Source organism: Vanessa cardui, chromosome 30 (genome assembly GCF_905220365.1).
Source record: "Vanessa cardui chromosome 30, ilVanCard2.1, whole genome shotgun sequence".
Lineage (NCBI taxonomy): Eukaryota > Metazoa > Arthropoda > Insecta > Lepidoptera > Nymphalidae > Vanessa > Vanessa cardui.
In genome coordinates this window covers 175,001-201,428 of record NC_061152.1, presented here as the reverse complement: position 1 = coordinate 201,428, position 26,428 = coordinate 175,001, and the positions used below count along the sequence as shown (strand labels likewise).

General features: G+C 41.6%; 1 protein-coding gene across 2 annotated transcripts in view; it reads right to left on the bottom strand.

Annotated features, from left to right (window-relative positions):
- Positions 1-789: 789 nt before the first annotated feature.
- LOC124542188 (BTB/POZ domain-containing protein 7) overlaps positions 790-26,428 on the bottom strand; it is a 39,559-nt gene continuing 13,920 nt past the window's right edge. Inside the window, exons 10-30 of one of the 2 annotated variants that reach the window (XM_047120130.1) lie at positions 26,254-26,386; positions 26,054-26,186; positions 25,148-25,216; positions 24,841-24,914; positions 24,632-24,757; positions 24,371-24,567; positions 24,139-24,290; positions 17,503-17,901; positions 17,348-17,433; positions 16,855-16,926; positions 16,139-16,197; positions 15,527-15,590; positions 15,016-15,197; positions 14,389-14,448; positions 13,957-14,003; positions 11,676-11,739; positions 10,985-11,050; positions 3,211-3,300; positions 3,005-3,140; positions 2,133-2,209; positions 790-923 (exon numbers count right to left, since the gene is read on the bottom strand). In XM_047120130.1, coding sequence (XP_046976086.1) covers positions 2,149-2,209; positions 3,005-3,140; positions 3,211-3,300; positions 10,985-11,050; positions 11,676-11,739; positions 13,957-14,003; positions 14,389-14,448; positions 15,016-15,197; positions 15,527-15,590; positions 16,139-16,197; positions 16,855-16,926; positions 17,348-17,433; positions 17,503-17,901; positions 24,139-24,290; positions 24,371-24,567; positions 24,632-24,757; positions 24,841-24,914; positions 25,148-25,216; positions 26,054-26,186; positions 26,254-26,386 — 2,270 coding nt within the window. In that variant the 3' untranslated portion in view covers positions 790-923; positions 2,133-2,148. The remainder of the gene's footprint in view (positions 924-2,132; positions 2,210-3,004; positions 3,141-3,210; positions 3,301-10,984; positions 11,051-11,675; positions 11,740-13,956; positions 14,004-14,388; positions 14,449-15,015; positions 15,198-15,526; positions 15,591-16,138; positions 16,198-16,854; positions 16,927-17,347; positions 17,434-17,502; positions 17,902-24,138; positions 24,291-24,370; positions 24,568-24,631; positions 24,758-24,840; positions 24,915-25,147; positions 25,217-26,053; positions 26,187-26,253; positions 26,387-26,428) is intronic. The other variant, XM_047120131.1, reaches the window with a different exon arrangement.

Below are 26,428 nucleotides of genomic sequence, written 5' to 3'. Positions count from 1 at the left end.
GATAAAACCTAAAAAAAACGTGATAACTCAGAAACGGTTCACTTTTGGATTATGTATATGGGGGTTAAAATTATTGCAAACAGTCACCCCTATCACCTCCTAGCGGACATACGTCGAGTTACCAACAGCCCTGTACATATATACAATAAACAACAGCGGGTATATGTCTCCAACGCATCCCGCGCGTCCTTTGGTTCAGACGACACGTGACGTCACAGCGGGCTCGGCTCCGCCCGCGTCGGCCTCCCTTGCGAAGTCAGGGCTCGCTCGAGAGAGAACACCACTGTCCAGTAGCCCTCCGGCTCGCAGTGTTGGGGTAACTGGTTGTTGTACGTTTGTTTAACAAAATTCCGCTGACATTTTTAACTTTGCCGTTTCATAAAATCAAATCATTAAATTGGCAAAAAGCGTGGAGTTAATACTTGTTGACTTCCAGGCGGGATGTATTACACACATATATAATCGTATTCAACTTTTTAAATGTTCAAAAAGAGTTACTACTGAGTTTTTTGGCGGTGATTTTTAGTAGAATCTACTAATCGACAACATCACATACATTACTCTGATCCCAATGTGAGCAGCTAACGCACTTGTGTTGTGGAAGATCAGAAGTAACGACGGCACAAACACCCAGACCCGAGACGACGTAGACAACTAATGGTAATCTACATCGAATCGGAAAACGAGCCCGGGGCCTCGGAGTAGCGTGGCCGTGGAAACAAAAGATTACTTAAAGCTTCATATAATTAAGTTACAAACAGCCTGTATAACACAAGTTAAACTCAGTCAAACGAAAGCTAGCAACAACCAGCCGCCCCAACACACACACACGGCGCCCCGCCCGCCGCCCCCGGCGCTCCACCGGCGCCGGCGCGGCCTGTCCGCTAGACTGCAGCGATGTCGGCCGCCCCGTTAGACGCCATCTGCGAGTTGGTCCGTGCCAATGAATAAACGTCACAGTAACTGTCTCTTGCTCTTCCACAGCCAAAGCGACATGCAGTTAGTACGCACATACTGCTGTGTGTTCGCCTGTGTGTGTGTGTGTGTGTGTGTGTGTGTGTGTGTGTGTGTATCTTTGTGTGTGAGTGTGTGGGTGTGTCTCTGTGTGTGAGTGTGGCTGTGTCTGTGTGTGAGTATGGCTGTGTCTGTGTGTGAGTGTGTGTGTGTGTGTGTGTGTGTGTGTGTGTGTGTGTGTGTGTGTGTGTGTGTGTGTGTGTGTGTGTGTGTGTGTGGGTGTGTCTCTGTGTGTGTGTGGGTGTGTCTCTGTGTGTGTGTGTGGGTGTGTCTCTGTGTGTGTGTGTGTGGGTGTGTCTCTGTGTGTGTGTGTAGGTGTGTCTCTGTGTGTGTGTGTAGGTGTGTCTCTGTGTGTGTGTGTGGGTGTGTATCTGTGTGTGTGTGTGGGTGTGTATCTGTGTGTGTGTGTGGGTGTGTCTCTGTGTGTGTGTGTGTGTGTGTGTGTGTGTCTGTGTGTGTGTGTGTCTGTGTGTATGTATCTCTGTGTGTGAGTGTGTGGGTGTGTCTCTGTGTGTGAGTGTGGCTGTGTCTGTGTGTGAGTATGGCTGTGTCTGTGTGTGAGTGTGTGTGTGTGTGTGTGTGTGTGTGTGTGTGTGTGTGTGTGTGTGTGTGTGTGTGTGTGTGTGTGTGTGTGTGGGTGTGTCTCTGTGTGTGTGTGGGTGTGTCTCTGTGTGTGTGTGTGGGTGTGTCTCTGTGTGTGTGTGTGGGTGTGTCTCTGTGTGTGTGTGTAGGTGTGTCTCTGTGTGTGTGTGTAGGTGTGTCTCTGTGTGTGTGTGTGGTTGTGTCTCTGTGTGTGTGTGTGGGTGTGTATCTGTGTGTGTGTGGGTGTGTCTCTGTGTGTGTGTGGGTGTGTCTCTGTGTGTGTGTGTGTGGGTGTGTCTCTGTGTGTGTGTGTGTGGGTGTGTCTCTGTGTGTGTGTGTGGGTGTGTCTCTGTGTGTGTGTGTGGGTGTGTCTCTGTGTTTGAGTATGGCTGTGTCTGTGTGTGAGTGTGTGGGTGTGTGAGTGAGTGTCTCTGTGTGTGTGTGTGTGTGTGTGTGTGTGTGAGAGAGAGAGATAGAGAAAGAGAGAGCGTTTGTCTGTGTGTGAGAGTGTCTGTGTGTGTGTGCGTGCGGCTCACCGCGGTGGGGCGGCGGTCACGCGTAGGCGGGGCTGTGTCCGCGGCTGCGCCCCGCGCGCCCGTAGCCCTCCGAGCGGCTGCAACGACATAAGGACGAGATATATATGTATGTTTGTATGCGGTGACCTCCAAAACCAATATAGATAACGACAATAGGCTATTTGAATGTTTTTAAAATATATTTTTCTATTATTTAGTAAAAGTTATTTCTAGTACATATTTGTCGAATATCATATCAATTCAATATTTTAATAGCGCGCGTAAACGCTACTCGGACAATATGGCGCTGCAATGGGGTCCGTGACGTCATTTGTCTGTATTTTAATCTGTGGTAAATATGGTAGAAAAGCAAGGCCAACAAGCAAGTGACGTCATAACTAGCTCGACCAATCAGGAGCGTGTTGTGTCACGTGCCAAACGTATGATAAAATGCATTTTTATTTATTGATTTTTGAATAAATTAAGTATTATTTTCAAGTTTCGTTAGTAAATAACTTTTTTTAAACTCATAATATACACTGATTACAATATTGACACTTTATTTATCGCATTGTATAAAAATATTTTCATCGGTAGAAAGCTACGTCATTCCTTTGTGTACTTTGTGTACTATCTGCATTAATCTAATAAATGTGATAGTAACTCGGTCTGTCTGTCTGTATGTCACTTTGTACGACCAAACCGCTGAACCGAATTTGATGAAATTGTGTATGGAACAAACTTGTACTCTGAGAAAGGGCATAGGACACTTTTTTGCTTAGCACTATATATCGTATACGAAAACCTTCCTCTCAAATCAGTCGCATCAAAATCCGTTGCGTAATTAACTGTTTTACACTGTGTAGTTGATAGTGTCGTGTTGCTCGCGTCACCTGTAGTCCCGCTGCGCGTACAGCGTGTACAGCGGGTAGGGGCTCCGCCGCGGGCTCGGGCTGCGGCTCGCGCTGCTGCGCCCCGCGCTCAGCGAGCCGCCCGCGACGCCGCTCGGGCCCGCGACGGACGCGCTCGCTGGAATGAGACGCACGCGAACGTTACGAGTGTCCGGCGCTGCGAGCGGCGCGCGCGCGCGGGGCCTCACCGCGGGCGCGCGCGGGGCCGGCGGCGGGGGCGGGCGCGGCGGCCGGCGCGGGCGGGCTGGGCGGGGCGCGCCCTCGCGGCGCCGCGAAGTCTGCAACGCAACATAGCAACTCTTAATGAAATTACACCGTACCCCTCCTGCACATCTGTGCGGGGGGAGGCGGTACAGTGCGGGTTACAGTGTTGACGTAATTTCCCTATCTCTCTATCTCTTTCTAGTGAAGTGTAATAAATATAGTGTGTTAGTGTATATTATAGAATTAGTCTAGTGTTAAGTCTCCTTTATATAATCACCTCGTGTGTCGATCCAAATATGGTGGATCACCCATTGGCTTCAGCTTTCTTTGTGTTACGTTAAAATCTTCTATTGGTATTAAAATATGACTTAAAGCGAGAAAGACGTTTCTTTTCAAAGCCAGTAATTAACCAAATTAGACTAGTGTTAAAGCCTCACATTTTATATAAATATTAATAAAATAATAAATAAGTTTAAAATAAAATAAGATATAAAATGTATGCAATAAAATAGTATGTCACTAAAACATGTCACGATTCATCCTGAATCGCGCTAGTGAAGTTGTCAACTGAATCTTCATATATGTCATGGGCGGTAAGCAACGGCAGCTCATTTCTGAATCGCGCAAGCGTTGTGTTCGCGGGAAGGTATATAAGGGTCGCCCTGTTTACATACAATTACAATGGCTCATCTTTCGATTGTGAATAAAGTCGGTTCGCCTTGCAACGGTTGTTTCAATCAGTGTAATCCCGTATTTTAGGTGGCTCTTATTGGATGTGTGTCGAACAACTAGTATATGCGGTTATTAAATTAATATCATGCAACTCGTATATTTCAAACGAAGTGGGAATAAAGTCAAACTAACCTTATATTTAGGTACAGTCGAGGTAAGAAAAAGAGTCGAGATGGCCCAGTGGTTAGGACGCGTGCATCTTAACCGATGATTGCGGGTCCAAACCCAGGCAAGCACCGCTGATTCATATGCTTAATTTATCTTTATAATTCATCTCGTGCTCAGCGGTGAAGGAAAACATCGTGAGGAAACCTGCATGTGACAAATTTCATAGAAATTCTGCCATATGTGTATTCCACCAACCCGCATTGGAACAGCGTGGTGGAATATGTTCCAAACCTTCTCCTCAAAGGGAGAAGAGGCCTTTAGCCCGGCAGTGGGAATTTACAGGCTGTTGTTGTTTTTGAGGTAAGAAAAGGTTCGTCGCTTCAAGATTTATTTTCGTGTACTCGGTTTGAGCGATAATCTGCTTCACCGATCGAGAATGACGCATTACGTTGCAATGATTCGATGTTTAGATTCAAAAGGTACTAACTCTTAGTAGTAGTTAAGACTCGATAAAGCATGAAGGATTTGAAGGCTTGGGTATTGTTTACTACACGTGCGCGATCTCATTAGATTTTTGTACTAATATCGCATAGTTTCACTAATTGTATTGTCCTGTGTTGTTTCGTATGAATTACTTGTTGTGAGGTATGTTTTTCTTTAATTAGTTAGTAGTTGGTGATGGAATCTGAGGAGCCCCTGGATGGGGGCGGAGGTGACTCCATATGTCATGATGTAGAGATGGTTACTAAGGCTATTATTAGAGAAGACAGTATAAAAGTCTTGAACGCCCTCAAACCGCGGAAGAGTGTATTATAAACAAAAAAGCTGCTTCCTCTCCTCCTAGCGCTTCCATCCAGCACACGTTTACACTCCCCGAGTTTAGTGGCACTAAACTCAAGTATAACGACTCCCGTCAAGGGCCTTTCATTGTCCACGTCTCTCGAGTGGAACCCGAGCCATCAGCTGGCTATAACATTAACCTGCTTAAATTTGCCCAAACTATTTACAAAAGCAAGGTCTCTGGTGTCCTCAAGGGAGGAATTAAATCAGCAGGACGCAACCGCGTTGTAATTGAATTACAGAATACTTCCTCTGCCAATAATTTTATTGAGAGTCCGTTGTTTCAAGAGCTTAAATATAATATCATCATCCCAGCTTTCCACATTACCCGAATGGGTATTGTGAAGCAAATCCCCGTCGAATGGTCTATGGAGTTCTTGAATTGTATCGAATGCTACACCCCCGGTTGCCGGGCTATAAAAGCAAGAAGGCTAAATCGCAAAGCTGTTGCTGACGGTAAAACTGAGTGGTTACCAACTCAAACAGTTGTTGTGACATTTTTAGATCGAACTCTGCCTAAGAGAATCTTTTGCTGTTACACTTCCCTTCCAGTAACCCCGTATTCCCTTCCTACTATCCAGTGCAATAATTGCTGCCGCTTTGGACACACCCAAGATAAATGCAGGTCCAAACCAAGGTGCTTTATGTGTGCTCAAGCTCATCCTGGACGTTCCTGTCAAATACCCCGTAGTGAGGCTACATGTCTGTCCTGCTCTGGTTCACATATGGCTACTGACCCCAACTGCCCGGAACATATGAGACAAAAAGAAATAAAAATTGTTATGTCAGAGGAAAATGTCCCATTCCTTGAAGCCTCTCTCATTTCGCCCTACCCGTCGCTCTTTTGCTGACTCCACACGCTCTTCTCCCAACTCCCTGTCCACTCCCACTCGCCCTACTACAGCCCTCTCACTCCAATCTATGAAATCTCCAGCCCTGTAATCCCTCCTATTTCGTCCGAGCGGACAACTTTGTCTCTCAAGCAACGACCTCGTCCTCCCCTTAGTAAGGGAATCGACAAAGAAGCTCACTCTGCCCTTGTTACTTCTCCAAAATCTTCCCAACCTAATGGCTGTGCTCTTACAACTTCAGATAATCATTCTAGACAAAATCCTGAATTATCTGGCATCATCCAACTTTTGCTTTCTTTAATTGATATTATTACCCAGCATAATATCAGTTTACTGTACACTGTCACTGAAAAACTTAATCAGTTCACCCCTAGTTCTTTTAATAAAAATGGTCACAATTCTTCAATGGAACTGCAAGAGCATTAAGCATAAAAAACATGAAATTATCTCTCTAATTACCTCCTTCCAACCTCATATTTTGGCCACCGATGAAAGTGCCATTCTTCTTAAGCATTCCCTTATCTATTCATTGATTCCTCTTCCTCCCCACTCTCCCTCTTTTAATATTGTAGCCATAAGGACTATAAATACAACCGTCATGTCAATTTATATTCCTAATCCTAATTCTGCCATTATTTTCGAATTAAACTCTATCCTCTTAACTCTTCCTACTCCTAGTTGTTTTAGGTGTGGAAGGATGTGGGGTTCCCTTCAGTGTGAGTACCCTTCTGCTCATCTCATTGATCTGTTTGATAATAATAACCTTTGTTTATTAAATGATGGCTCGCCTACTAGAAGAACTTCTCCATCTCAGAATCCCAGTTGTGATGACTTTTCCTTAACATCCCCTAATCTGGCTTCTCAGTGTAACTGGAAGGTATTTATCCTGCTCATATGGAAGTGACCATCTCCCCATTCTTATTTCCTTATCCCATAATGTTCCCGTCTCGCCTATGCCATTTCCTCCTCATTTAAAATATCGTACCTCGAAGGCTAAGTGGGCAGAATTTCAGCAATCTATTACAAGACAGACAGATCTGTTTCCAGTAACAACTGTTGAGAACTTTTTACAAACTTCTAATGATTTTATTTCTGCTTTATCAACTTCGGCCAATCAATTCATCCCAATTAAAAAGTCTCCTAAAGATTTTATTTCTTCCCCCCCTTAGTGGGATTATGAATGCACGGACATCATCCGCAAGCGGGATGAGATGGAGGAGGTCTTTATGGATTTTCCGTCTTTAGAAAACTACTTAAATTTTTAAAGTACAAATGCCAAATCAAAAAGAGAATTATCCCTGAAGAAACGTAACGGCTGGTTTCGTTTCTGTGAGTCTTTCTCCTCGAACCCCTTTTTCACTTGTTTGAAAAAGAAAAACAAACTTCCGAGGTTCCTTCATTGATAGTAATCCTGTTTCTAACGATCCTTCTGTCTGGCTCTATGATTTTTTGGATGAACCGGCTCCACCTTTTGTTCCTCCTGAAAATTGCTTTCCTTCATCTTCCCCTTCTCATCCTTCCTATGACCGAATGGATAATCCTTTTACATTTGATGAGCTTTGCTCTGTTTTAGACAATCTTCACGACTCCTCCCCTGGTATTGATGGTATTCCTTATTCCTTTTTAAAGAAAAGTTCTGACAGATCAAGATTAGTTTTACTCAGTATTCTTAACAAAATTTATGAAACTGGGTTGGTCCCTGAATCATGGAAACATCAAATCATCATTCCTATTCTTAAATCCCATAAAGATCCTAAAGACCCCTCCTCCTATCGTCCTATTGCCTTATCGTCAGTTCAGGCCAAAATTATGGAACTCTTAATAAAAAATAGATTGGAATGGATTCTTAGAAGTAGGAATGTCTTGCCTAAATCGCAGTTTGGGTTTAGAAGTGGTGTGGGCACGATGGACAGCCTGAGCGTGTTTTCTTCGGAAATTCGCATGGCCCTCTCAAGGGAACACCATCTCATTGGTGTCTTTCTTGACGTCACTTCAGCTTATGATAATGTTCTCCTCCCGCTTCATCAACAAACAACAACAGCCTGTAAATTCCCACTGCTGGGCTAAAGGCCTCCTCTCCTTTCGAGGAGAAGGTTCGGAACATATTCCACCACGCTGTTCCAATGCGGGTTGGTGGAATACACATGTGGAAGAATTTCTATGAAATTTGTCACATGCAGGTTTCCTCGCGATGTTTTCCTTCACCGCTGAGCACGAGATGAATTATACAGACAAATTAACCACATGAATTAGCGGTGCTCGCCTGGGTTTGAACCCGCAATCATAGGTTAAGATGCACGCGTTTTAACCACTGGACCATCTCGACTCCTCCCGCTACTCAGGCAGAAAATGCTCCAGCTGAGTCTTGCCGCGAGGATGATTAATATCATATGCAATCTTTTCATGCAACGATATATTTCTGTTCGAGTCCAAGGTACTATGCATCCTCCAAGAATAGTATGGAAGGGGTTACCACTGGGCTCGGTTTTAAGTCCCATTCTCTATAATTTATATATCTCTGATCTCGACTCTTCTTGGTCTGATTGTAACATATTACAATACGCAGACGATATAGCCCTTTATTATGCCTCAAAGTCTATCGATGATTGATTTGTTCGCCTTAATGTATATTTATGGGGTAAAATAAATCTTTACATCTGGCTAGCGGATCACGGCTTATCTCTGTCTGGTCCTAAAAGCTCTGTAGTGGTGTTTTCCAGAAGAAGATTGATACCGGATATTGATATTGTTCTGGAAGATGAGACCATTCCAGTATAAATAAATATGAGACAACATCACATACATTACTCTGATCTCAATGTAAGAAGCTGAAGCACTTGTGTTATGGAAATCAGAAGTAACGACGGTACCACAAACACCCAGACCCAAGACAACATAGAAAAAAAATGATAATCTACATTGACTCGGCTGGGAATCGAACCCAGGACCTCAGAGTGGCGTACCCATGAAAACCGGTGTACACACCACTCGACCATGGAGGTCGTCGCATTCCAGTTAAAAATAAAGTCAAATTTTTGGGGGTATACTTTGACTCTCGTATGAATGGCGCGGTCCATCTTAATTACATCAAGGAAAACGTGAGCTTGGTGTAAATGTTTTGAGGTCTCTATCAGGTGTGTGGTGGGGTGCTCACCCCTACACTCAGAAACTCCTTTATAACGCCATTGTTCGGAGACATTTTGATTACGGGTCATTCTTGCTTGAACCGTGTAATAAATCAGCTTTAGCCGATTGGGACTAAATTCAAGCCAAGTGTCTCCGCATCATTTGTGGTGCCATGAAGTCTTCGCCCACCAAAGCTCTCCAAGTAGAATGTCTGGATCCTCCCTTATTTCTTCGTAGACAATATCTTTGTTATATATTTCTCTACAAAGCTTATCAAAATTCTTGCCACCCATTACTTACTTCTCTTCGTCAGCTTTCAAACTTTATTCCTTCTTACTGGGCTCATAAAGAAGCTATTTGTCTTTTTAAAAGCTACGAAAAATTTATTGCATCATCTCTTTTTCAATTTCCTGGTAATCCTTTGTTTGCTGTCTTTTTTGACGCACTTGCTGTTAGGCCCAATGTAATTACATGTTTTGGTATTAACAAAGAAGATCCAACGTTCCGTTTAAAGAACTCTTAAAAGAACAGTTTCACGGGTGGCGTTCGGTTCGGTTCGGTTGCGTCTGGGCCATAACTGCAGCCCCCTTTTTTTATCAAAGATCAGTGTTCGGGACCACTCTTTATGTGAATGTGGCCTTGATGAGGGTACCGTTGAACATATTTCCTTTAAGTATAAGAAATTTCCTGTTTTATTGCATGATCTTCTTCCTCCGACTTTTCCTCGCCCTTTCAACATGTCCTGCATTTTGTCATCTTCAGAAATTTCTATTATATTTAAGTATATTGAAAGATATAACATCAAACTCTGATTAAGTGTATTCTTTATATAATAAGTATGTTTACGTAGGTAGTTTTATTATTTTGTATGTAAGTGGGTGTTGGTATATTATATTGTGATGTCATATTTGTTTTCGATCGTGGTCATTGGCCAGAACGAAAAAGAGCTATAATAAGCAACCATTTTTCAACCCTGACACTGGCAGAATTGTCAACCAATTGACAGAGGCCATAAATATAAAAAATTAAGTGAATGTGGCCTAGACGAAGGTTCCGCAACCCATGTCCTGTTCCTTTGTCCTAAACTTATTCATCCCATTTACGACGTTCTCCCTCCTAAATTCCCTCGCCCTATAAATGTTTGTTGACGTTTGTGTTTAGTCCATTTTGTTATTTTCTATGTAAATATATTAAATGTATTGTAATAAAATTATAGTTATATTAGTATATGTAATAAAATTAAGTTGTGAATTGTCCCATTGAGTGTTATATTTTAGTATATATAGTTTAAAGTACTAACAATTATTTTTATCGTAACATATTATTAACCCTTAATGTTTGTGTTGTTCTAGGTTGAGGATTAACAAGGAAATTACTACTACTATGCTAGTCTTCAAAATTTAATTGAGTTTGTTTCCTCAACTGAACCAATCAATCTCATTCGTGTATTCTCCATCCTACGTGACATTGGCGAAATAATCTGTGCCCTGCCGGCACAACTAAAAGCCACTAAACCAAGAATTGAATTGAATTAAAATTGAATTGAAACTTGAAAACTGACGAAGGTTCTTACTCTGACTGTACTTCATGATAATAGCACGGATATATTATTCTTGATGTATGTTTTTGTCAAGTCCATAAAAAAAAACCACAGATAATTCAAACTCTCATACAACGACATATCGCAATTCGCTATCAAATATTAATTAGTTGAATTTTATCCTCTTGATTAGTGACTGTACTTGATATATATATTTAATGGAATAGGTTGGCGGACGAGCATATGGGCCACCTGATGGTATGTGATCACCCATAGACAATAACGCTGTACGAAATATTAACTATTCCTTACATCGCCAATGCGCCACCAACCTTGGGAACTAAGATGTTATGTCCCTTGTGCCTGTAGTTACACTGGCTCACTCACCCTTCAAACCGGAACACAACAATACTGCGTACTGTTGTTTAGCGGTAGAATATATGATGAGTGGGTGGTATCTACCCAGACGGGCTTGCACAAAGCCCTACCACCTAGTAAATAATATATATAATATATATATATATATATATATATATATGTTCGTGTAAGAGTGAGACATACCTGGCGGTGGGAGGAGGTCGGCGATGTGCGGCGGGCCGCGCCGCGCCACTTGCAGCGACGAGTACGCTGTAACGTCAGCACAACACGTGTAATGACGAGTACGGTCAGTAGCATAAAAGTATATTCACTGATATACTATGTCAAATCATTATGAAATCAATATAAACAAAGAAAGCATCATTAATTAGCAAATTAATTATTACTTAATTAATACTGAAAAGTCGAACGCTATGTTTGACTTTTCAGTTTACTATTTACTATATTATATATTACTTTTACTACTATATAAATCAAATCGAATTAAAATAAACTTTATTCGAGTAGGTTTTTACAAGCACTTTTGAATCGTCATTTTACAATTAAGTGAAGCTAACACCAGTTCGGAAAATAAATTCTACTGAGAAGAACCGGCAAGAACTCTGTAGTTACTATTTTTTAACATTATAACTTTTCAGTATTATCTTCTATATTATATTATATTAACACGCCATAACACTAAGATAGGTAGATAAATACTACCCGTATTTAATTATCGACGATTCAAAACTTCTTCGTGAAGTTTATTTAAATAATATAACAATTACTAACAAAATGGATGCAACTATATTTAAATGAGACCCATTTTGACCCATCTAACGGGTACTCCCCCCCCCACTGTATACACAGTAATAGGCAACAGTCGGCGGCTCACCCCTCATGACTGACAGCTCGATGGCGGCTCGCAGCTCGTCCGAGTCGCGCCGCGCGCAGCCGCCCTGCGCACGCGCACACACACACACTTAAGACACGTGATCATCAGCTCTGTATACTGCATCATGGTCAGTTAGGCTCTCATCGCCTTGCATGAATATTATAACTATAGTCTGTTCGCGTTAAGAATGCAGTGAGTTGTCATTGTTTACCGGCCTGACTCCGCCCCCTTTGACCAATCAAATCTTTTCAAATTACAAAGTCAAGTTCACATTTAATTAATTATTAATTGATATTTTTATTTTTATAATTTAAATTTTGTTTATTTATATACTTATATTTAATTTATTCAAGCTGTACACGTAATAATTAATCTAACCTATAGCTACTAGATGACGTTATGTCAAAATATGTAAATTTCTACATCGCGATGGCAAGATTCGCAAACGATTGTATATAGTGTTAAGAATTTATTTGATTAAACACCCCGATTCGATTTTTTACTTTAATGTGTATTTATAAAATTCATTATACTTAGTCTTTAAAACAAATATAATTTGTTGGAATTTTAACACAAATATGCATACACCTTCACCCTGCTGTTAAAAGAGATTTGATTGGTCAGGGAGCGGAGTAAAGCCGGTAAACAATGACAACTCACTGCATTCTTAACGCGAACAGACTATAGCTGTTATCCGCGGCAATGCTCGCGTTACACGTGTATGATTAGAAATTAACTTAAAACATTACGTTGATAAAGGCCTCTGTGTATACCACATTGGTGTGTATTTCAGATCTTAGGTGTAGATTATCCTGAAAGTCTTAAATATAGTACGACACAACTTAGATGTCGCATCGGCAAAGTTCGTAAAACCGATCACATCCGAATTGAGTACGCTATCCCAAATTATCAATATCTATTTCTCATGCGAATATGATCTTTACACAAACGTAATAACTTGTAATATCATACGACATAATATATTCGTCAATTCGACGCGTCGCTTTAAATCGGCAGTAATCGGCATTTTCCGATGCTACATATAATTTTTGTCGTACTATACATACCTATCTAGTTATTTAAAATCAATGTACCAAAAATGAAATCAGAGTTTCTATCTTTAAAAATGACTTACTTGTATACAAACTGATGTAAACAACCTAAATATAAGTCTCATATTTCTAGTTCTATAAGTGTCAATTCTTTCCAACCTTACATCCCCCTTTTTAACACTTTACAATTATAAAGTAGTCTATGTCCTGTCTCAGATTTTAGACTATTTGTGTACCAAATTTCATTCAAATCGGTCCAGTAGTTTTGTCTTGAAAGCGACACAGACACACATAATTACTTTCGCATTTATAATACTAGTATATATTAGTATGGAAGGTTGGATATATGAGTAATATAGTCTAGCGGCTGACTGTAGATCCAGAGCTCCATGGTTCACACCCCAAGATCCCAAGAGTTACTGGAGTTTTCTCAAGACAAAGTCTCAGTGACTGTGACTACTGTTTACACTGATAGGTTGCACAGACAATATTCAATAAACATCTCTACCGAGTCTTTGTTGTGTGGACCTTTCCTAACAGAACTTATGTACAGTCAGCAGACCAATCAATAAGCGCTGTCACGCTGACAATAGGCTATTTGACTGGTTTTTAAAATCCATTTTATATTATTTAGTAGAAGTTAAGGAACCCAGTAAAAGTTGTGTTTTTTATTTCTAGTACATATTTGCCGAAAAATAGTATATTAAAAATTCCATATTTAAATAGCGCGCGAAAACGCTACTTGGACAATATGGCGCTGCAATGGAGTCGGTGACGTCACTTTCCTGTATTTTAATCTGTGGTACATATAGTAGAAAAGCAAAGTTTACAAGAAAGTGACTTCATCATAAGCCCGGCCGATCAGGAGCGTTCTGTGTCACGTTACAAACGTTTGAAAAAACGAATTTTTATTTATTGATTTTTGAATAAATTAAGTATTATTTTCAACTTTCGTTAGTGAATAACCATTTTTTAACTCAAAATATACATTGATTAAAAAATTCACGATTTATTTTTCTCATTGTCAAATAGCCTATTAGGCGATCGTCCGTACAACGCATGCGGCGCCACCGCAGCGGCCCCGTGACGTCACTGCGCGCGGCGTAACGTCACGACACACGCGGTGACGTCACTGCGCGCGGCGTGACGTCACTGCGCGCGGCGTAACGTCACAGCGCGCGGCGTGACGTCACTGCGCACGTCGTGACGTCACCGCGCGGCGTGCTCACCTGCGAGTGTTCGCGGTGCTGTCGGGCGGCTCGCTGCGCGCGCGACCCTGCGCACCACACATATTGTGAGACACTTGTATTGGGTAGCGATATGTATTCACTTATATTTGGTCCGTGAGGGCACTCTTTACTTGGTGGTAGGGCTTTGTGCAAGCCCGTCTGGGTAGGTACCACCCACTCATCAGTTATTCTACCGCCAAATACCAGTACTCAGTATTGTTGTGTTCCGGTTTGAAGGTTGAGCGAGCCAGTGTAACTACAGGCACAAGGGACATAACATCTTAGTTCCCAAGGTTGGTGGCGCATTGACGATGTAAGGTAATATATCTTACAGTGTCATTGTCTGTGGGTGATGGTGACCACTTTCCATCAGGTGGCCCATATGCTCGTCCGCCAACCTATAAGATTAAAAAAAAAAAAAAAAAAACTCACCCGGGCGGGGCGTGTGCGTGGCGCCGTCGCCGAGGTCGAGCTGCAGCACTCCCACCAGCTCTGTGGTTGAAGAACAAGTTCCTTTTTAATATTTATCGTCCTAGCACCATATATTTTTACTTTAAACCAGTTTGATACACTTTAAGGATAAGGGTGACACTGATATGATTAAATTCGTTATAAATGCGAAAGTAGCCCTGCCTCTTCACGCTTAAACCGCCGTACCGATTTAGATTAAATGAGTTTGAGTTCCGGGGAAGAAAAACACTTTATTTTTATGATATGGCAATCATCCTTAAGTGTGAAAATTAAAACTTTATGGTGTATTTACCTGATTGATCAAAATTGCACAAACATTTTATTTTAAGAAAATATCCATTACAGTAAGTTTTGTCTTACTTCAAAAATATTTGATTCTCTATACAATCACTTCCCTTTTCTCACCCTTATAGGATGATTTTCCTGTCGTGGGACTTAAAATTATCTCCATACTAGATTACATCTAAAACGGTCCAGCAGTTTAAGCATGAAGAGGCCACAGACAGAGCTACTTTTGCATTCATAATATAAGTAGAGAACACTGTCTTCAGTACTTCATCCGAGTGCAATGGGGGTGGAATCACTCACCCGCTCCGTGCAGCGCCTGGTGCGCTGGGTGCGCGTGCGCGTGCGCGGCGTGCGGGTGCGGGTGTGGGTGCGGGTGCGGATGCGGGTAGTCGCGCGCGGTGAGCAGGTGCGTGTTGGCGTTGGGCGCCATCGCCACGTCCGGCACGGCGGCCGACAGCCGCGCGCGCGACCAGCTACCGCTCCTGGAAAACCATCGGGGACGTTACACTCCACTGCCAAACCTACATACTTAATACTTAATACCTGTTGACTTCCAGGCATGATATATTAATTTAATAATTGTATTAATTAACATGACTGTACTTTTTTTAAATGTTGAAAAAGAGTAACTACTTAGTTTCTTGCCGGTTCTTCTCGGTAGAATCTACTTTCCGAACCGGTGGTAGCTTCACTTAATTGTTAAGTGACGATTCAAAAGTGCTTGTAAAAGCCCACTTGAATAAAGTATACTTTGATTTTGATTTTTGATACAGACAGGGTTACTCCCACATATATATCATCAGTGTGGTACCTGTGGTGCGTTTCGAGGGGCCGGGCCGGTAGTTCCCGTCGACATGTCCCCGCGCGTTGGTTATCTAAAAACAAGAAAACATTTCATGTTATTTTTCATCGGACTTTTAGGAAAGGAGAAAGATGATAACTCAAGACATCTATAGAGCGATGCCTTACGGGCAGTCGCAGGATCGATTTCGAAGCTTTAGGCTATTGTCATCCCCACTCCTGACATAAGCTTGAAAGGAGTGGTAAATAGGAATATTAGTAATTAATTAAACAATTTGAGGGATTGCATTCCAGCATTGCTAGTATTGCATTAAAGTAAAAAAAAGTCATATATAGAGAATCTTCATTCAACGTCACTTAATTGCAGAACCAACGACATTATCGGCTAAATATGTTTATGATATAGTTCTGGCACACATGCAGCTTCTAAAAGATAAATTAAGATTAATTTAATCAACAGTCATGTAATTTTTAGATATAAGTTGTATTTACATTGTGTTGATAAGACAAATTGTAAGAGAACAATGGGACTGACATATTTTTTATAAATAAATGTCACTTAATTGTAAAATGTCGATTCAAAAGCGCTAAAGTATACTTGGATTTTGGTTTGGAGACATACCGAGCGAGGCGTTCGTCGAGGCTGCCCCGGAGGCGCAGCGCAGCGATCCCGAACCGGATCTGAAATATACAATCACATCATTAATAACTACAATACACGAGGCAGGCTACCTGACGAAAGACTGATGACATCCAGACTGGCTTGGATTTGAGCAGCCATTGTTAAAGACTACCCATTTTGGACATATGTCAGTTTTTGTCATCTTCATATTAGTATTGGAAGGGGAATCCAACAAGAATAGAGGTATCAGACGAAGAGTCGATGGGTATCTGTGCTTTGTGAGGCACGAGTAAGTAACACTAGCAAAATTGAAACTTTTTTTATGTTATTGGTTGGCGGGCGAGCATATGGGCCACCTGATGGTAAGTGATCGCCCATAGACAATGACGTTGTAAGAAACATTAACTATTCCTTACATCGTCAATGCGCCACCCACCTTGGGAACTAAGATGTTATGTCCCTTGCGTCTGTAGTTACACTCGCCTTTCAAACCGAAACACAACTTGGGTGGTACCTACCCAGTAGGGCCTGCAAAAAGCTCTACCACCACGGAACTATAAATTTCCAAGTAACATTAGTTTACACGACTCGAGTTTTGAACCCAGAATCTCCCTTTGAGACAGAGGAGACTGCTCTAGGTTCAGGTACCAAAGCAGTGGAATTATCTCGGGTGGTGTGCACGTGAGATGTCATATAAGTGGGATGCGTCAAGCGACCTGCAGCAGTCGTCGTCGGCGTCGCCGCGCGAGGCGGATGTGTTGGCGCGCGCCTCCCACTCCGCGCCCTCCCTGCAGACATACGGGCACAGTGACAACTGAGCCTTGAGGGTTCAGACACACGCAAGCACTATTGTTTGTATTAACATCGTGAGGAAACCTGCATGTGATCAATTTCAATGGAATCCTACCACATGTGTATCCATCAAACCGCATTGGAGCGTGGTGGAATATGCTCCAAACCTTCTCCCCTAAGGGAAAAGGGTTAGCTCAGTTGTGGGAAATTTAAAGGTTGGTAATGTAAATAATAGTAATCAAGTAATGTTAAATCAAACTTTTCGTCCATTCTACTATTTGCATAATAAGAATCCAAGTTATAATTTATATTAAGACGCCAGTTTACGTATACGAACATACTGCGAGCTCAATACAAGGTAGCTTTGATGTTTAAATCAACTCAGTGACAGGATGTGTATCGAAGTGGTGAGCGAACCTGTCGTCGGGCGCGTCCGCGTCGCCCAGCAGCAGCTCCGCGCACGAGTCCGGCAGCGACATCTCGCGGACGGCGCGCAGCGCGATCTGCGGGCGGGATGACGTCACGTTACGGCTCTCGCGTGCGCAGGGTGGGGTGCGGTGGGGGGGCGGTACCTGTCGGCGCACGAGCGCGGTGTCGGGCGCGTGCAGGCGCAGCGCGCGCTGGGCGGGCGCGGCGGCGCGCAGCTCGGCGGCGCGCGCGCGCAGCGCGGCCAGCGTGCGCGCGGACACGCAGGCGCGCGCGCCGTCGGCGCCGGGCGCGCCCGCGGCCGCGTCGTGCTGGCGCCGCGCCGCCGCCACCATGTACAGCGTGTCGGGGATGCGCTGCGCCAGGCGCAGGCGCGCGCGCGCCAGCTCGGCCTCGGGCGGCGCCTGGTCCTCCAGCAGCGCCCTGACCTCGTCCAGGTAGGGCAGGAAGCAGCGCGGCGGCCGGAACGCGCCGCGGCCCAGCCACGCGTCCGCCGAGCCGCGCTCCGCCGCTGCCGGCGCCGCCACGATGCCGCGCCGGATGGCCTGCCGCCAGAAACCGTGGGTAAGGACGGACCGCGCCAGGTGACGCACCGCGTTACACATTATAACATGACACCGTGGAACTCGTTACCACTACCCCCTCCCCCTCCATAAACTGTTAGTACTCTACTGCGAGTTGAATGTATACGAGTCTATTCTCATTAAATTCTTTGACCCCTGATTCAGAATTAATAATAATAATAATAATAATAATAATCTTTATTGACTCCAAGAAATGTACATTAGTCTTAACCTATAATACCTAATTTTACATGATTTTATGTTGACATTGAGGTTAGTAAACACTAGCGTTTAAACTAGGCCGAGCCTGTATCTTAAACGCTAGACTCTTCCGATGTAACTATTATATCTTATTTCTAAAAATAAACTACAAAAGTAATTAGTGAATGAGGGTAAAAGTTAAAACTCTATACAAAACAACATCAGCGACATTTCTATTTCTACCTTCAAACTTACAATTTGATAGGTTAGACCACAAAAACTATGAACTAAGCATAAGAATAAAATGTAATACTTTAATTTAAATTGTAAACGTAAATATGAAAATACAGTGTAAACTCTATATAACGACACTGAACGGACTGTGCATTTTATGGCGTTATAAAGAGTGGTCGTTAAATGAAGAGAAGAAAAATCAGAATTCGAAAAAAGAGTTTATTTTAGTCTATTGTTAGTAGTTATGTACAAAAAATATATATATCTTATTTGAACGCTATTGCGTATACTCTGTTATTTTTGTCTGACGCCTTTTACTGCACCAGTAATTTTGTTGTATATTTTTAATTTTTTTATTTATATCTTATATAAAAGAAGTAATTTTCCAATAATTTAGCTGCTTTCAGAACTACTTTAACGCTTGGCGGAGGCTCAAGCACATCCGTCTCATCTTCTTCATCTCTTTATTCTTGAACCTCAGTTTTTCCACTGAAACCAAAATTTCTATGTCTGTGAGTGAAGCTATTGTAAGCAGGCAGTTGTCTACTTCGATGTAGGTTTGAAAATTTACCGTATTTCCTGCCATGTTGACCTGCTGAATCCACTCAGTTAATGGAAGGTTGTCGCTATCAAACTCAAGTTCTGTTTCCACCTCATCAATCGTAGAATACATATGATAACGTTGTAATCCATGACTCATACTTATTAGGCATGGTCACAGTCTACACGTGCAAGCAATCCCAATTTGTAAACAAATTAACGAATTTCTTAGAAAGTTCCTAATGCGTGGTGCCGACATTCGAGTTTATTGAGGGCTAGAATAATAAAGCGACAAAAGAACGTACACAGATGCGCAGTTTTTTCTAATTTTAGCAACTTAAAAGGAAAAAAACTTAATTTTTATTTCTCAATTGTTGTCGTTATTGAGAGTGGGTGTGATGCTATGTAGAGTGTATCATGTATGGAATACAAGCAAAACCAACTAAAACCAATTGATTTCGACACTTTAGAGAGTTTGCCGTTAAATCGAGTGACGTTACATGGAGTTTACACTGTATATGTTTTTTTTTTTTTTAACTTAGCTTAACAAATAGAAGAAAATAAAATATTAAAACTGTAATAAAAGGTTTATAAGAGTTTTGAAAATTTTGATTTTTTATATGTTTATAGTATTATTTATTTTAGAGTAACAAACAGTTTTTCCAATTCCTCATAATTTTGTGTTTTTAACCATGATAATAGTGTGCCTTTACATTTGGTTCTATTGAGTGGATAAAAATTTAACAATTTATTTATTTTATTATAAAGCATAGGACCGAGATAGCACTGGAATTTTTTTATATAGTCGGTTTTGTATGGAATGATAGGACAAGCGTTGTATTTTCGCCGAGTGAGTAATGTTGCAGGATTATATACTATTTTTTGATGCTGGGACATTATTGTATTTTTAATAAATAGTTGTCTTACTGTTAGTACATCACATTCGGAGTAGAGGGCGACTGTTGGGTGCATATAAGATTTGAATGTCATAACTTTTAATATCGCTCGCTGTGCCCTTTCTAGTTTTATGAGGTGTGTTTTTTTGGCTCCACCCCAAGATGTAATACAGTAAGACAAAATTGACTCCACCAATGCAAAGTAGATTGTTTTTATAAGACTAAAATCAGCTATATGTCGTAAAGTTTTGAAAATATAAATAAGTCTACGCGTTTTGTCTGACAACTGGTTTATTTGAGGGGACCATGATAATTTTTCATCTAATACAACACCTAAATACTTTAAAGTTTTTACACGATCTATAAAGCTACAATCACAAGTGTTTATTTTAATATTTTGACAAGAATGAATGCGGATTTTTAATACTTGCTCATTCGGAAGTGCACGTTCGGTATTTGTAAATAAAATAAATTTTGTCTTGCTAATATTAAGTGTAAGTAAATTTTGATTAAGCCAGTTTGCCATTGTTTGTAGTCCCGATTCGGCTTTTGATTTAGCATCTTCCCAAGAATTTCCGTTAAATATCAGTGCAGTGTCGTCAGCAAAAGTGAAAATTTTGCAGTTTTGAAGCTTTAATTTGCATAGATTATTGATATATATTAAAAACAAGGTTGGACTTAAAATACTGCCCTGTGGAACACCATGCGTTATCGGAGTATCCTTACTTGTGTAACCGTTTATAGTGACTCGTTGAGTTCGGTTTCGTAAATAGTCAACAAATAAATCAAGTGTTGTACCCCTTATGCCAATTTCCTCCATCTTATTTATTAATATTGATATAGAGACCGTGTCAAAAGCTTTTGACAAATCTAAAAATACTCCAATACATTTGTTTTTGGTGTCAATATTAGTAGCTACGTAGTCAGTGAGGTTAGATACTGCTTGGGCTGTTGATCTGCCAGGTCTGAAACCGTATTGATTTTTTGAGAAGAAATTTATTTTGTCTAAATAAGATAAAAGACGCTTATTCATTATCTTTTCTATAATTTTTGATAAAGCAGGTAACACCGAAATCGGACGATAATTATTAACACAATCCTTATTACCTGATTTAAAAATGGGGTGAATAATTGATGTTTTAAACACATTGGGAAAAGTTCCAGTTTCGATGCATAAATTGGCGATGTGCGTTATAGCAGGAATAAGAATAGCTTTGGCCATTTTTAATACTTTGGAAGAGATTCCGTCCCACCCTACAGCACTATCAGACTTTAAATTCATTAAAATAGATTCAACTTCCGACTCAGATGTTCCAAGCATTACCATAGAACTAGCTGGTGTTATTGTGTCTTCATATTGGTAGGAAATCGTGTTGTTATATTTTGGAATTTTATTTGCTAAATTTACGGCCACACTAGTGAAATATTTATTTACTGTGTCTACAGATTTTTGAGGTGTACTTTCTATTTTTAGTAAATCTGTCGAGTTTGTTTTACCTTTATTTTTGTTTAGGACATTATCAATAATTTCCCACGTCTTTTTTGGATTTTTAGAATATTTATGTAATTCATTCCTTTCATAATTTCGCTTTAATCGTTTAAGTAAATCATTACAGTAATTTTTATATTTATTATATGTTATATTAAGTATTATATTATTTGGGTCATTTTTACACCTTAAGTGCATTCGATCACGATTTTTGATACAACGAACTAAACCAGGTGTGATCCATGGTTTTATGCAGTATATTTTCCTAGGTGTTATAAGATTTAGCGTATTATTTAAAATAGAAGTTCTTAAAATATTAACAAGTTGATCCGCAGCCCAATATGAATCTCGGGAGTTTAAAATTTCAGTATAATTTTGAGATTTGAGATCAATAATTATTCCATCATAATTTACTCTTTTATAAGTTCTAACAGATAATTTGATGGGATCTTGTTTTAAGGGAATACACGTCAGAACGGGAGAATGATCTGTAACAGGGGCTTCGAAAACATTTGTGAAGGCTGGGTTTTTTGATTTAATCATAACATGATCTATACAATTTTTAACTCGAGTGGGGAAAGTGTGACCTGGTAATAAGCCATGAACTGCTAGCATATTTAGATAGTCTGTGGCGCTTGCATCTTCATTATTTAGCTTAATATCAATATTAATGTCACCCGTTAATATTATATTACTATATTGTCTGTAGGTAGTTAATAATCTGTCCAGTGAAGCTATAAAATTTTCAAGTTTTTTATGTGAAGGTGATCTGTAAATCCCTATAACAATAGCATCATTCTGTATTTTGATAACTAAGCAAGTAGCGTCAGATAACATTATTTCCTCGACAGAACAGCTTAAACCATGTCTTATGTAGGCTACGACACCATCATTTTGATTGTAATTATTTTTAGTGTAGTGAGTGCTGTAATTTAATAAGCATGGAAAATTTATAGTTTTAGAATTCCAAGTTTCGGTTAGAATATATATGTCACACGGAATATCTATACGAGCCAGGAAAACTTCAAATTCTGAGATATTTTTGGTGATACTTCTAATATTTTGTGTCAAAATTTTTAGGCAATCGTTGGTTTTTATTTTGTTAGAATTTAGAAGTGTTTTGCATGCCTCGGGGCAGCTTAAAAAGGATGTACCTGCATTTATTTTATCAATGTTATTTAATAAGTTAGCTTTGCTTAAAGAATCGAATTTATTATAATGTTTTTAATGACTTTACGTGGACGGCAATTATTTTTACTTTTGATTAAAGATAGTGAAACCCAAGTGTATTGACACATTATTTTACAATAAATGTTGGAAACGTTACTTAAATATTTCTTATTTGATATTTGGAAATAATAAATCAATATAAAAATCCTTAAATAAACCTCCTTAACAACCATTATTTTTGATCTTAATAAAAATAAACAATGATTTAAACTACTTACTAGATATAGTCACTTTTGGTTTTTAAGATTACTCAATTGTGTCTCCGTCTTAATTTCAATATGTGGTGAATCCGATGTTTTGCGAAGATAAACTCTTCCATTGTTGGTCCAGCAGTAATTAAAATCTTGTGTCTTGGCAAAGTCTCTAGCAAGGAAAAATAATCTTCGTCCCTTGTTTGTAAGCGCTTCAGAAATAAAGATAGGTGTAGTTGGTCCACTCAATCCTATTATGTTTGAGTTAAGGCGTTGATTAGGGTGTTGCTTATTGTAATTTTTTGCTGCTTGTATCACATCTTTTTTCAATACGACTGTAGTGAACTCAGAAATGATTGTACCCTTGCTTGATTTCCCATTTATGCGATAGACATCTTTGATAGTCATTTGTTCAACATTTACATTTAGCACTTTACATGTGTTTTTCACGATATTGCATAAATCACTTTTTGTTTCAGTTTTTGTAGGAATAGGCACATTTCTTATTTCTATAGCAGTCAGCTTTGAGGATTTTTGCATATCTTCTATTTTCTCCTCAAGTGAAGCTATTTGGGAAAGAAATTGTTTGCGTTCAGTCTGGAGACCTTCGACCTTAGTTTTCATGTCTTCATATTGTGCGTTTAGGAAATCTAGTGATTTTTCGATTTCTTCATTTGAGAGCTTAATCTGATTGTTCTGTTTCTTTATTTCCGAAATTTCCGACATAAGTTTATTTAGTAAAGTGTTTTGGGTTTCTTTCCATTCATCAAGCATCATACGAATCTCATCTTTAAAAGAAATTAGTTCTTCATCATTCGATTGCCGCTGCCTTTTGTTTCTTTGGGAAACAAAAGCCGTTGTCGATGTGTTTGGAGGTATATTTGTAACATCTGTATCCGATTGCGTGTGGAGTAAGTTACTGCTAGAGGGCGATCTTGCATGTCTCGGCATATTTCCACAACGTATTAAGTCCTAAGTTTTAGTGGTCGCAGTTTGAAACGAGTACACGTAATTATGCACTTGCTTAGAGGCACTTTTGTTTTATGTGCGCCTGGTACTTTATACTTATTTACTTGTTACTATTTTATTTAAAAAATATTTTTAAGAGTGTACACGTCTAATCACTTTCGCAGTCTGAGGGGAAGAGGAGGAAGAGAATTAAATTGATCAAGTAGTAAAATAGGTTTTTGCTTTCTATTTTCCTCATTTAATAAAAGGTTTTAAAATGTAATTTTGATCGACTGTTAAAGTACACGTAAATGAAAGCTTCAAAAGAACGAGATCATTAGGGCAGCATAGCGATATACAACTTGCAGATTCGATTACGAGCTTGGGTCAAGTTTGGAACAATAACTATAAATACATATTAGCAGTTATTACTAATAGTGTCACAATTTTAATAACAATACAGTATCGGTAACGGCGAGCGCCCAGTGACCTGCTGCAGCACGTCGCAGTCGGGCGGCAGGTGCTCGAGGCGCAGCAGCGGCAGCAGGTCCTGCAGCGCCTCGCGCAGCGCCGCGTCCGCCGGCCCGCGCCGCCCGCGCGCGCCGCGCCGCGCGTGCGTCGTGTGCCACACCAGGTTCGGCTCTGCGGGCGGGGAGGGCGGCCGTCAGCGCGGGCTCGGGGGTACAGGGGGGGGGCGGGGGTCAGGGGGGCGCGTGGCGCACCGTTGGCGAGCTGGCCGGCGCGCGGCGGCTGCGCGGCGCGCTCGGCCCAGCGCAGCAGCGCGCGCAGCGCCTGCGCCTCGCTGGCCTGCAGGAAGGGCGAGGCGAGCGCGGCGCACAGCGCGCCGTGCGGCAGGCGCGCCGCCGCGCTCGACGCCATGACGGCCGGGAACTCGTCGCGCAGGAAGCGCATCGCCTGCCTGCAACGCGCGGGCCGTCAGCGTGCGTGCGCGCGCGTGCGTGCGCGTGCGTGCGCGTGCGTACCGGTGCAGCCAGGCGGAGGCGTGCGGCGCGGCGGCCCAGCGCAGCGCGTGCGGCAGCGTGTCGGGCGCCAGCGCGCGCGCGGCGGCGTCCTCGCAGCCCTGCGCCACGATCGGCATCTCGAGGAACCTGCGCAGGCGGCGGGTGAGCGGGTGAGCGGGTGGGCGGGTGAGCGGGCGGCGCGGGCTTACGGCGCGCGCGGCGGGCGTCACCTGGCGATCTCGTACAGCTGGAACGCGTCGTCCAGCATCTGGATCGCCGAGCCCCGCGGCGCGTTGCCCCGCAGCTGGAACGCGAAAGAAATTGTTAAATGTATTTCAAGGCAAGATAGGATTTTAATCGACGATTGCGGGTTCAAAACGAGGCTTAAGTAATCTGTATTTCAATCGTGCTTGACGGTAGAAACTTCGTGAGGATACCTGCATATTTCAAATACCAATGAAATTCTGTCATGTTTATCCATTAACCCGACCCCTGGCAGTGTATAAGTGTATATGTAGTGTATAGGCATGCGCTCACCGTGCCGTTGGAGCCGCCGCCCGTGGACGACGGCGACGACGAATTCCTTCCGATCAGCGTGAGGTCCACCTACGATATCATTATATCATCACTTTAAAATGTCACTTCAATATACTGGCGTGACGAGATAGAAGTGTTGACATGTTGTAATTCAGTTAAGTTTATCTAATGAAGAGACAATAATCTCCAAAGATATCGCTTCTTATATTAATGTCCTTACTATTAAATGAAACTACACACTCTTGTTAAAACTCAAATTAAATTAATGCAAAGAAATGTTTTGTACAAATAAATAAAGAAAACTGTTGCGTGATCTAGGATTGGGTACAATGCCATCTACTGGTGGGAAGCGCAAAACAAAAAAAATGTATGACTTAATATAATTTTTATTTAAGCAAAACTATACCGCGATTCAAAAGTATACTAGCGCCATCTGTTACGCGTATGCTTAGTAATAACTTACAATACTAAAAGAATTAATACTAAAATTGTATGTGTAATTGTATTTTTTTTTGCTGACGCTCCATTACTTGTGAATTGACAGTTAAGCAAAAAGGGAGCGTCAGATATTTGTACTTTTGGTATTTAATTTGACAGAGTTCCGTTGCATTCTCATAATATATATACATACATCGAAAATATGTACGTAGTATGATAGATACAATACGTAGTGTATGCATGTATAGTATATTATGACGACCTCCGTGGTCCCGGGTTCGATTGCCGAGTCAATGTAGATCATTGGTTTTCTATGTTGTCTTGGGTCTGGGTGTTTGTGATTTTATTACTTCTGATTTTCCATAACACAAGTGCTTCAGCTACTTACATTGGGATCAGAGTATGATGATGTGTGTGATGTTGTCTCATATATATTATTTATTAATATAGTATATGTGTATCGCGTACCTGGTCGGTGTAGGCGGCGTGCAGCAGCGCGCGCGCGAACCGGCGCGGCAGCACCTTCTCGTCGACGCACACCGCGCCCCCCGCGCCGCCCGCACCCCCCGCGCCGCCCGCGCCGCGCCGCGACATCACGCTCCTGCACACACACGCCGTCACTCGCACGCACGCACGCGCACGCACGCGCACGCACGCAGCGCCCTCACCTGAAGAACCGCGAGCGCGCGGCCAGCAGCAGGCGGTGGCACGGCAGCTCCAGCGCGCTGCGGAACCCGTACGAGTTGCCGCCCCCCCCGCCGCCCTCCACCACCCACGACAGCCGCGCGTCGCACAGCTCGCCTGCCAAGTTGCCAACATTAATAATAATCGTACACTCATAAT